The 12,145-nt window shown below is 35.0% G+C and overlaps 1 protein-coding gene across 1 annotated transcript; it reads right to left on the bottom strand.

Annotated features, from left to right (window-relative positions):
- Nucleotides 1-2,097: 2,097 nt before the first annotated feature.
- LOC141776740 (uncharacterized) lies at nucleotides 2,098-6,650 on the bottom strand. Its single transcript, XM_074650518.1, has 4 exons — nucleotides 6,500-6,650; nucleotides 6,280-6,335; nucleotides 5,066-5,201; nucleotides 2,098-2,504 (listed from the first exon to the last, which is right to left on the bottom strand). The coding sequence occupies exons 1-4, from the start codon at nucleotides 6,648-6,650 to the stop codon at nucleotides 2,113-2,115; spliced, it is 735 nt and encodes a 244-aa protein (XP_074506619.1). The 3' UTR covers nucleotides 2,098-2,112.
- Nucleotides 6,651-12,145: the final 5,495 nt, after the last annotated feature.

Raw genomic sequence — 12,145 nt, 5'->3', positions numbered from 1 at the left:
TCTGCTTGTCTGCTTGCAATAATTTTTCCTAGACTTCTGCTTTCAGAGCTAGTTATTAATTAAGTTATTACTAAAAACCAATAATAATCGAATGAAGAGGCAATTATGTAATATGATAAAGAGTAGATATATTTATATAGTCTTACAGTTACAACCGGCCCTTTGAGGGCAAACATAATGCTGATGTGGCCCGGGATGAAATTGAGTTTGACAGCCCTGGTGTAGAGGTTTACATCCACACTGACACAGTTATAAAAGGGGGTCAGCACTGAACCTGGTGGGACACCCACACCTACTGACTTGTATAGAAGAGCTGTGTGTATATATTTGCTCTTTGTTTCATCTTTGTTGTCATTGTTTAGCTGTATGCTTATATTCATGTCTTCCTTGTTCTTTAGTTTAGTTCATGTGTGAAGGGACAGAGCTAATTAATAAATACACATGGTATAAACAATGCCAGAATTAGTCAAAAGGCTATTTTTCATCTGCTGTTCCTGGCCAAGGTGTTACAGAAGGTATCCTAAAATACATCAGAACAAAAACATAAAACAGGACATGCAGTTTAAAAGTTGTAAAAGGACACACAGTTGTTAAAAGCAGTAGAAACAGTAGTGACATTTATACATATAAAACGACATTACAGACAAGCAGGACATCTAGATAGAAGCAGCAAAAAGAGAGTTTAGTGCTGACATGTATTAATCATCCATTGTTTTAATTGGGTACTGAAAGATCTATAGGTGTTTAGTTGTCTGATATGAATTGTAATTATATCCCACTCTCTTGGCGCTGTGTGAAAGTGTATTCAGAGCTACTAAAAAACAGAGTCACATTACTTGTAGGTGTCAACAAACACGGCCGACGACGTTGATTCTGTTTCTGATTATTTGCTATGAAGCGAAACTGAAATCCACGAACACAAGTATGTTTATAACACACAGAGACTTTATTGAGAATGTTACACTGAATGAATTTGACAAAAATCTGACTCTGTATAATGTATTAAAAAGAAACACAAGAACAGAAAAACACTGTAAACAATCAAATATCTACCAGACAGCTAATGATTCATCTTAATGTTCTATTATTATACAAGTCACAATTAAAAGTGGAAATAAACAGCATCAAAATAACACTACACAGAATTTATACTGAGGAACTGTAAATATATGTGTGTGTGTGTGTGTGTGTGTGTGTGTGGATTTATATTTTTAGGATGACAGTATCTAACCTGCATAAAAAGATTTTAAAACATGCGAGAGGTCCCGGGTTCAAATCCCGGACGAGCCCCCAATTTGTCACAACCTGGCTTTCAAGGCCATGACAAATAGGAAGACACACCGTGGTGACGATAAAATCAATTAATCTATTTAACAAAAGTAGATTAAATTATGCAGAACAAAAGGATTAAAAGGTATGGAGTGTGAATATCAGTAGTATCAGTAGGGTAAGGTGTGCATTGAGAATATAAATGGTGTGTGCATGTTGTAAAATGTATAAAACAAGCAAATGATTAACCGAGGAGAACCTAAGGCCGCCACATGCCCAGCGATGGTGTCTGCGGGGAAAGAGAGAGAGAGAATGAGTCATGAGCCTAGGCTTTATAGGCTGGGAACACTGGGCCCAGGTGTTCCCAGAAGGCCCTAATGGCAGGTTAACAGGAACCCTACTATATAGGCGACAGCAGGGGTCGCCACAACGTCATCATTGATATTTGTGAATAGTGATCAAAGTGATGAATGAGATGAATTGATGAGATTTGATGGTGAGAAAAGGCCAGTCAGTCAGCATGTGTGCAGTTGGTGGACGGTCCCTTGTTTCTGAGGATCATCAGCAGAGAGAGTCCACAGCAGTACACCAGACTCTTCACTATCAGCACTGTGTACAGCACACAGAGCAGCTTCACCTTGCACTGAGACTGGAAGGACACTGACACACACAGACAGACACACAGACACTTTAAATGATAGCATTGAAAATAAAAGGTGAAGTGCTGAAGGAAACATGGTGGTTGAAGGAGAGGCAGCAGGTGATCTTACAGTCAGCTGGCAGGTATGCTGGAACCTCTGAAACACAAAAGGAGTGACATGTTAAGAGTTGCAGTGAGAAATGTCAGTCCTCTGCTCCTCTGCTCTCTTTGACAGCGTCTCCACATGAAGCTGAATCACTGCTGAACACAGTCAGCGAGCCTTCATTACCTTGTTCTGCTGGGGCCTCCACTGTGCCCCCCTCGTGGTGGACGTAGCAGCGGTATTTATACGTGTTCTCTCGCTGACGGATCAGCAAGATGGCGGCGGTGCGTCCCGGCTCTCTGAGCTCCAGCTGCTCTCCCTCAGCAGGGGGCAGCTCCTCCAGAGGACCGTTGTCCTTTCGTCTTTTCCAGGAGAACTGGACCAGAGGAGGAAACATGGCTGAGGCCAGACACAGCAGGGAGCTCTTCCCCTCCAGGTGGGCTCTGGATGCTGCTGGGTACACGCTCACCACGGGCTTCACTACCGGCTCATCTGAAGGTTGACAGCAGCAACAAGCAGCACAGACACACATTGACACAGTCAGCTTACAGCACTGCACTGCATTCAGTGTGATCCTGGAAACTACATGTACTGTGATCACTAAACTACTCAGAGTTCACTACATACAGTCTACTGTATTCAGCTTCATATGGAACACACTCAGCATCTAATGGCAGCATGGGTTACAGAGCCGGTCCTGACCAATCTGGTGCCATAGGAAAGAGATCAGCCGGTGCCTCTCGCATCGCAGCCCATTCCACCACCAACCATTGTGATCATACACTCACACAGAAACTACAGAGCTTCATGTTTTGACATTAAGCGATGCAGATCACGCTCAAGAGAAACTGCATAGCTCAAAATGATGGGGGGTGATGCTGCAGGCCACCCAGAAAATACAGCCTATTTAATACACTATGTACTGATGATGTTGTGGGCTTTTTGTTATGTTTTGAAATAATAGTATTAAAATAATATTAGTAAAAAATAGTAAAAGTTATAAATTTAGATTTTTTTGTCTTCCCTCAATCGGGGCTCCCCTCTGGATAAAAGGAGACCCAGCATTCAGCTATACCACCTATGCCGCGGGCCGGCTCTGATGGGTTATATGGGGACAAAAGAACATTATTTATTTAATAACTCTTTATTTCTATGTACAAACTTCATTCACTATAATTTAACAATAATTTGAAATTTGATTTCCTATATTAGGGATAATATACATATAATAAATAACATATTTACCTTCACATAGAATAGAGAAAAGTATAATTTTAAAGATTACAAAACATAAAACATATTATATTTTTACCACTGTACATTTTACTCTAATTGCTAAACAAAACTATAAAAATATCAATAATTTATAATTTTTTTAATCTTTTATACACAACTACAATGACTTGTTAAGATATATGACATGTGAATACAAAATGCTATTTAAAATAAGATAAAACCTTATTGATCCCACTGGGGAAATTTAAATATAATATAATAACTTAATACACATATTATAATAAATTACTTATTACTACCACCATATACATCACTGTAATGGTTTAAGAAATAAATCAGTTCATCAATAATTTAATTACTTTCTTCATAACAAATTTAACCGAACCTTTAAAATAAATTATAGATTCACTTTCAAGTGAAATAGAGTTGTAATTTTTAAGATTATAATACGTATAATTTTAGTATAAAATATTATAAATAGTAAATAAATGTAGTATAATTTTCATAGTATATTATGAAATTGACATATAATATAATATAATATAATATAATATAACAGGATTTGATGATATTAAATGAAAGAATTATGAAAACAATTTTCCTTTCATTTCTCATTAACTTAATACACATATTATAAGAAAATTAAACATTTATCTTCACATAAAACACAATTATAAATTTAACTATTATAATATAGACCATATAACATATTTACCATCATATTCTTTATTCTAATTTCTAAAGACACAAAAATACGTTAATACATTAACATATTTCATAAGAATCTTAATTTTTATACAAAACTACAATGATATTTTAATAAATAATATAATATGATATAATATAATATAATATAATATAAAATAATATAATAGGAGATGAGTTTTTTATTCCTTTCACGTTAACTTAATACACATATTATAATAAATTACATACCACCACATATATCACTGAAATTACGAAATAAATAAATCAGTACATCAACAATTGAATTATTACTTTTTACTTACTTTTTTCATAATAATGTTAACTTAACTTTTTAAATACATTTTTTATTTACCTCCAAGTAAAATTGAGTGGTAATTTTAAAAATTTCAATTTGATTACATATATATTTATATGTCTTATTATCTAATATCTTATTGATCCCCATGGGGAAATTAACAAGTAATATAATATAATATAATATTAATGTTAATTATTCGTATTAACTCTAATAGAGGAAAACAATTTTCCATTCCTTACCCAAATACACATATTATAATTAATTAAACATTTATCTTCATATAAATTACAATTGTAAATTTAATTATAATATATATAACATATCAAATATTTACCATCATATACTTTACTCTAATTACTGAAGAAGCACAAATACATCAATAGTTTTTAATGTTTTTCATATCAATTTTAGCTTTTATACACGACTACCGTGATACGTTAGATCAAATGTTAAACAGTAATATAATATAATATAATACATAGTATTTACCACCATTTATTTTGTACTACATGAGGTATATTTTGCCATTTAAAAATGATTTATTAATTTTCTATACAACATATTTAAAGTTATTTACTTTTTATATTTCAACCTTTTTCTCTATAAATCAGTTTAATCTGCAGAAATAAAGAATAACTTGAGTTGTTCAGTGAGATTTAAACATCGTTTCAGCAATTATGAACCTTTTTAATGTAACAACAGCTGCATGGCTGCAAGAACTCTCTACTAATGATGAAAAAACTAACTCATTAAAACACATTTTCAACTTGTTCAATAAAACAACTGAAGGAAGATGAATGTTTGTTCTTACCTGTTACATAAAGTTTAGTTCCAGAGCCAAAGATCCTCTCTCCTCCCACAGTGAAACAGAGTAATACAAAAACCTGTCTGCTGTTGAGCGTGTCAGCTGAGGTGAACGAGTCCAAATGATGAAGCAGAATGATATTTCAGCTCCATGATGTGTTCCTCTAATGTTCATATTAACATGACTGTCTCTTCTTTTATTGTCTTTTTAGACACACTAGCAGAGTGTCTCCGTGGATCGTTGGTTCACACGTTCATGTTCCTCAGAGGATGAATCCTACTGACTTTGGTCAGGTTTTATCCAGCACCATCATCAGGTCACATTTTAAATTGTCCATTACTTTGATTTATGACGTCTGTGCATCAAATGACAGGACGCTTGGTGACACAGCCAGTGTGTGTTGAACTGTAGTCTTGTTTTCATTTGGAGCACAAAGAGTTGGTCTGGAAGGCTTTTATTGTGAAGGAGACACAGGAAGTGTTTGCATTAAGAGCAGATCAGCATTGTGAGGAGGAATGGACTTTATTCCTGCAGCAGGTCAAAGCAGAGGATTTGAATCTTCATCATAATGATGAAGCTTGTTGTTGTCTTCATCATTTTGATCATGTTGTTTTAATGTATGTTTTTAATCAGACGCTGCTTTTCAAAAAGGACTTGTTGATGTTTTGATCCATTTATTAGTCTGATGTCTTTAAATGATTTCATCCTTGTGCCTCTGTGCCACTAGTTTGTCCTCACTGTGTGGAACAACAATAAACCTGCTGCAATATCTGATAGAAATATGAATGAATATCAAATCTAATGAATCCCTCAGTTCAGTGTGTGTGTGACTGTGGCTGAGATGGAGGTGAAATATGTGAACCTGGGCTGTGGTTTACTGCTCTCTTCCTGTCACAACCACTGTTTGACATCTGTTCCTCTGATGGTTTTTGTACAGGCTGCAGGCATCATTTATCACTGTGGAGAGTATAACAGGAGCAGTAGTAGGAGGCTGAATGATTGAGTTTAACCTTCTGGATCTCCAACTCACAGCCGTTCTGTTTATTCACAGCTGAGAAATCATCTTTCTGAGGATGATTGAAACCTGAATATATTGTACCATCTCTCTTATTAATATAAAGAATCACTGTGAATGTTTCTGTGTCTCTCTTCTGGTACCAGAGTACATAACTACCGTCACACTGGTCAGTTCGACAGCTGAAGGAAACTTTTCCACCAACTCTCCTGGTCAATGTTAAATCATCCTGAATCAGCTCTGCTGCCATGGCAACCAGCGCTGTAGAGAGACAGACAGGTAGATGGAGGTGAGTGTGACAGTGTTTGTTACAGGTGGACTTTGTTGGCTCCTGATTGGCTGGAAACACTCACCTGAACACAGACAGCACAGAGCAGCAGCTGGGAGGAAAAGCATTGTGTGCAGTGGTGTTTCCTCTGGTGAACCTGGGGAGAAGTGGCGCTCTGATGCAGCTGAGGCCAAACAAGGACGAGCTGTGAGATCAGACGAGGGCCACGTGGTTCCTGAAGGCTCCTCACACCTCCCATCAGCCCCTGCGGTGGACAGATAACGCTGCTGTCTGACAACTGCAGACATGTTGACTCGTCCTAGAAGGAAAAGCAAAGTTACTACTAACGTACTAAAAATAAAGATTAGAACAGTTACAGGAGTTTATTGTGGAATAGTTTAGAAAGGAAACATATTTTATTTTGTTTCTTTCTTTCATTTTCAGTGTTTAAGAGTAATAAGCTAAAGTCACTCGCCTATAAACCTGCTTTGGTTTGTCTGTATTCTAAAGTACTGAATCATTGTTTTATTTTTTTATTAGGGCTGTCAATCAATTAAAATATTTAATCGCGATTAATCACACATATTTTATCTGTTCTAAATGAACCTTAAAGGGAGATTAGACAAGTATTTAATACTCTTATCAACATGGGAGTGGACAAATATGCTGCTTTATGGAAATGTATGAATATATTTATTCTCACTGGTACTTATGTGTAATGTTTATGTAGTATATGTACTTACCTATGTGTAATAAAATACATAGAAATACATAAATAAATAAATAAATAAATAAATAAATAAATAAATAAAGACATAAATAAATAAATGTAAAAAATAAAAATTGAAAGGAAAAATAAATAAATATAAAAAATGGAAAATAAAAAATAAATATAAAAAAGAATGGAAAATAAAAAATAGATAAATAAATGGAATAAAATGAAAATGGAATAGATAAAAAATAAATAAATAGATAGATAGATAGATAGATAGATAGATAGATAGATAGATAGATAGATAGATAGATAGATAGATAGATAGATAGATAGATAGATAAATAACTAAATGTGAAAAATGGAAATCAATTAACAACACAAAACAATGATAAATATTGTCCAGAAACCCTCACTGGTACTGCATTTAGCATAAAAAAATATGCGAAATAAAAAATAATTTTCGATTAATTGTGAATAACTATTTTAATCAATTGGCAGCCCTAGTATAATTAAATGTGTTTTTTTTGGAGAATCTTAATAAATTAGTTTTGGTATAACCTGAATCTATTAACTGAAGCTATTTTGTGAAATGAATAAAATCTACTTCCTCCCCCTATTATTATTATTATTATTATTATTATTATTATTATTATTATCATTATTATTATTATTATTATTATTATTATTATTATTATTATCATTATTATTATTATTATTATTATTAGTAGTAGTAGTAGTAATAGTATTATTAGTATATAAAGTATAGTTTTCTTCATTCAAAATAAAAAGACAAACACAAGTTTGTTTTTTTGCTTATTTAATGTTTCCTGAGTTATTTTTTAATTGTTGTTCTATAACTCTGAACAGTTTGAAGACAGACAACATCTTGTAGCTTCATCAGCAGACTAACATGTGTGACATCATCCACATGATGCTGATGATGCTGATGATGGTCGCCATGAGAACCACAGTGACATCTCGTGGATAAAAACACACACAGCAGCCTAAAACCTTTTGTCTGTTCCTCAAAGAACTTTTATCTTGTGACACAAGTTTCTTTTTTTATCTCCTTCTGTTCAGTGATCTCATTTGTGTTCAGATTCATGCATTTCATTTTCTCCTTTTGTACGTTTTCATGCTAACATGTCGAGAAGGAGGTTAAATAACGCTCCAAACTTACATTTTCAAAGGGGTCCCTTGACCTCTGACCTCCAGATGTGTGAATGTAAATGGGTTTTATGGGTACCCACGAGTCTCCCCTTTACAGACATGCCCACTTTATGATAATCACATGCAGTATAAATGATAGTTTATTCTATTCTAAAATGGTGTGTTTGAATATTTCTGCATGCTGGGGTCCCTACACAGTGTTGAATTACATTAATTGGGTCTCACTGTAAATGTGTATATTAGATGCTGAGAGTCAAAGCTAACGTACGTAGCACACCTCGACATTTATCTGACATATTAGCAAACATGTCATTTCCACAACACGTCCTTAAAGACATTAAACATTAAAATTACAATATATAAAACAACATATTTTATATTTTTTGTTTATGAAGACTGACATCTATGTCTACATTTTTCAGAGTGTAGAGAAAATCATGAAATCCCTTTTTTTAAATATATATATATATATATATATATATATATATATATATATATTAACAATGATGCACAGAGCTTGATGAAAATGAATTTAAATGTCTTAAAAATATTGTAGAAATTTAAAAAAGCAAAAAGTATAAAATTAACATTATTGTAATGTTGCAATACATTTAGTGATAAAAAACATTAAATTAATAAACATGTTACAGATTAAAATCTTATATGTGATTTTGTGTACCTGTTTATATTTATTAATACTCTGATGGTTAAATTTAAAATCCATAGAGGTTGATTTTTTTTCATATACTTTATAAAATTATATTTTATATATTTATAAAAGTGACTGTAGTTGCAGAAACACCCATATACAGTATATATATATAGTTGGACATTTACACTGTAATAAGTGTATTAGAGATGAAATAAAATAAAACAAATATGAAATGTATCTGGGATCTTTGCTGTGATTCATGTATTTGAATGTGTATTTATGTATTTGAATGTTTCCAGTATTGTTCTTTGAATCTTTCTTCTTCTTCTATTTCTTCTGCACATTTTTTGGACTCTAACTACTTCTGCATACTTTGAGCTTCAGAAACCATTCAAATATCAAAGTATTCAGCTCTTTAAGGACATTAGTACCATATATTTGTTTCATTCATAACTGTCATATTTTCAGAATTATTAAACATATTTCATCCAAAATTTCCTCATTCAAATGAACAGGAGACATGTTCAGAATTTAAACCATGAACTACTCATTCATACTTTCACCTAGAAACACCATTCAAACTTTAAAATGTTCCACATCTTCCACAGATTATGATTCTTATTCAACTTTTTAAATATTTAACTTTGTTTGGAGCTCAGTAAAAGTGCCCTTCTCAGACTTTTACATTAATGTGTATTGCGCTGGCTAGAGTGGTGACATCACTACCTAGAGTGGAGAGGAGCTTTAAAATCTTCGGAGAAAACAAATACATTTTAAACTCACTCTCATTCCCACAATTTTCACTCTTTATACATATTTTTTTCATAGTAATGTGTGAAATCTTGTGCTGGTCGCAGACATATTACTATGGAATCAGTCGGACTTTCACGTTTGGCTCTAAATGCCTGGAAGTGACCAGAAGTCCAAGCGTCAGCCCCATAGAGAGCCATGTTAATGTGACCAGTACAAGCAACCTGTGCTGAGGTGGAGGCTCAGGAGAGGGAAGCTGTCACATGATGTTTGATGGACAGTGACACAGTGATGAAGATGAATTCATGTGTTATTGGTGTGAAATGGTGTTGAAGGTAAATAACTGTGTGAAGGATATGTGTAAAACATGACACAGTGTTTATTATATGGGTGGTATTATATTCTTTGGTGCTTGCTGTCATTTCCCTTTTCCCAGTTCATTCTAGCTGAATGTCCCAGTTGCCCTGAGTTGATTGGAGGTTCTTCAGATCACCTGTTGTGCAGGTGTGAGGACTGATGGCTCCTAATGAACAAGTGAGAGCAGCTTGGTGCATTTCCCCTCTCAACGTTTCTGATTGAGGGTGATTGTGAATGTTCTGAAAGCAGCTGGAGTGAATATTAAAGAGCACCTTTCCACCAGGTTACCTGCATCAGAACGGCCGCAGGCTTTATCTGCTTCATTGGTTCATATCCGTTGAAACCTCCTTTATACACATTTGTCTTTCATTGAAGAGGCATTTTTTCATTGTGACATTTGTTTGTAACTGGTAAATCTTTCTGTATTATGTGGTTGGGAACTGGCTCTTCTTCCTGATCAGCTGAAATCTGGGGAATCAACACCGCCACAGTTTGATCATCGTCACCATGAAACACTGCTGGAAGAATGACAACATGTCAGCAGACAAACATGTGAGACATCACACGTCTGTCACACCAATAAATGAGCTCTTCCAACTCAGCTGTGTGACACATTTCAAACTGAACTTGATCACATGGTGGATTTCTGTGTTTGCTGCTGGCTCTGGCATTAAACATGATGGAGAAAGAGCTCCACCATGTGGTTAGTGGGAGGAAGTGCAAGGGTATCCAGGTGATGCTGCTGATGGTCGCCATGACAACCACAGTGACATCTACTGGATAAAAAAACACACAGCAGTAAATGGATCACTGGTATTATTGTTCATATTTCTAAAAAGTAATTCATGGACTATTTCTACTGCAGCTAATACAACACAGTAAATTATACTATTACTAATATCACCACTACTTCTAGTTGTATGTGTGGAGCAGACAAACCAGAGGTCTGTACTACGAAGTGAGTTCAACATCTCCAGAGTATCTTCTGGTTATCTGGCTTCACTAACTCTAACAACAGAGATCTCACTAAACGGTCCTACGAAGCTGGTCATCAACTCAGTAAATCAACCCAGAGGTTCTCAGTCTGGCTGTGATTCACATGAACGGGGAGGTGTTTACAGCATCTGACCAATCACAGACATGGACAAGACCACAGACATGGACAAGACCACAGACAGGCAGACAGACAGACAGACAGACAGACAGACAGAGAGACAGACAGAGAGACAGAGAGACAGACAGAGAGACAGACAGACAGACAGAGAGACAGACAGACAGACAGGCAGACAGACAGACAGACAGACAGACAGACAGACAGACAGACACATTTAACAAAGGAAGAGTAAACTATATGAGACAGACATGAAGAAGTTAAACTCTTAATCCAGACTAACATTAACTCAGTTGAAGCTGCTAAATGCAGGAAGAACAGCTGGTGAAAGAAAAAACTCCAGATGTGTGAATAAACTAACAGATTTATTAATTTAACGGAACACTCAGAAGTCAGATATACTCGTCTAGATATAAAAAGTGTTTAAGAGAATAACAGATGAATGGATTACTCATCTTTTTACTCTGTGTAACATGTGTCGTCTATCATTATTTAACCTTCTCTCAGCTGTGTCCTCTCTGGAGGTCTGAAACAGACTCAAGAGCAAGTTAAGAAATAGAAATCAAAGCGGTAAACACCCACAGCATGAATCCAGCTGTCCTTCCTGCATCTGTCAGGTTAAACTGTGTTGTTTTTAGTCTGGATTATGATTTAAACTTCTTCATGTGTGTGATATTATCATACAATCACCACACTGAGCTCTGATTGGTCAGCAGGAGGTGCTTTTATACGAGTTGATCTCTGATCTGGAACATAACCTGCTCCTTCAGCATCAGTTACCATGGTGATCTACCTGGTAAGAAGTGATCCACCTCCGTAGGACGGAAAACCCTGAAGTTACCTCGATAACCACAAATCCTGCTTCGTAGTCCAGACCTCTGGACTCCTTAGTTATTGTCCTCAGTGACTTTAACAACTGTAATGATGATGATATTCAGAGATTACAGAATGTTGTTAATGGTATGACAATTAAGGGTAAAACAGACAAACCTGATGTACAATGTGAAGAGTGCTCACAGGGAAAGTTTATCCAAACTAGGAACAGGGA

This window comes from Sebastes fasciatus, chromosome 11 (genome assembly GCF_043250625.1).
Source record: "Sebastes fasciatus isolate fSebFas1 chromosome 11, fSebFas1.pri, whole genome shotgun sequence".
NCBI lineage: Eukaryota > Metazoa > Chordata > Actinopteri > Perciformes > Sebastidae > Sebastes > Sebastes fasciatus.
The sequence above is the reverse complement of the archived record's forward strand: the minus strand, read 5'-3'. Positions and strand labels throughout refer to the sequence as shown.

Excerpts from the sequence above, each read along its gene's own strand:
- LOC141776740 (XM_074650518.1), bottom strand. The coding sequence starts at position 6,650 with ATGTCTGCAGTTGTCAGACAGCAGCGTTATCTGTCCACCGCAGGGGCT. Across the intron at positions 6,336-6,499 it reads AGAGCGCCACTTCTCCCCAG|CGCTGGTTGCCATGGCAGCA; the intron begins GTTCACCAGAGG and ends GTCTCTCTACAG. Across the intron at positions 2,505-5,065 it reads AACTAAACTTTATGTAACAG|ATGAGCCGGTAGTGAAGCCC; the intron begins GTAAGAACAAAC and ends GTCAACCTTCAG.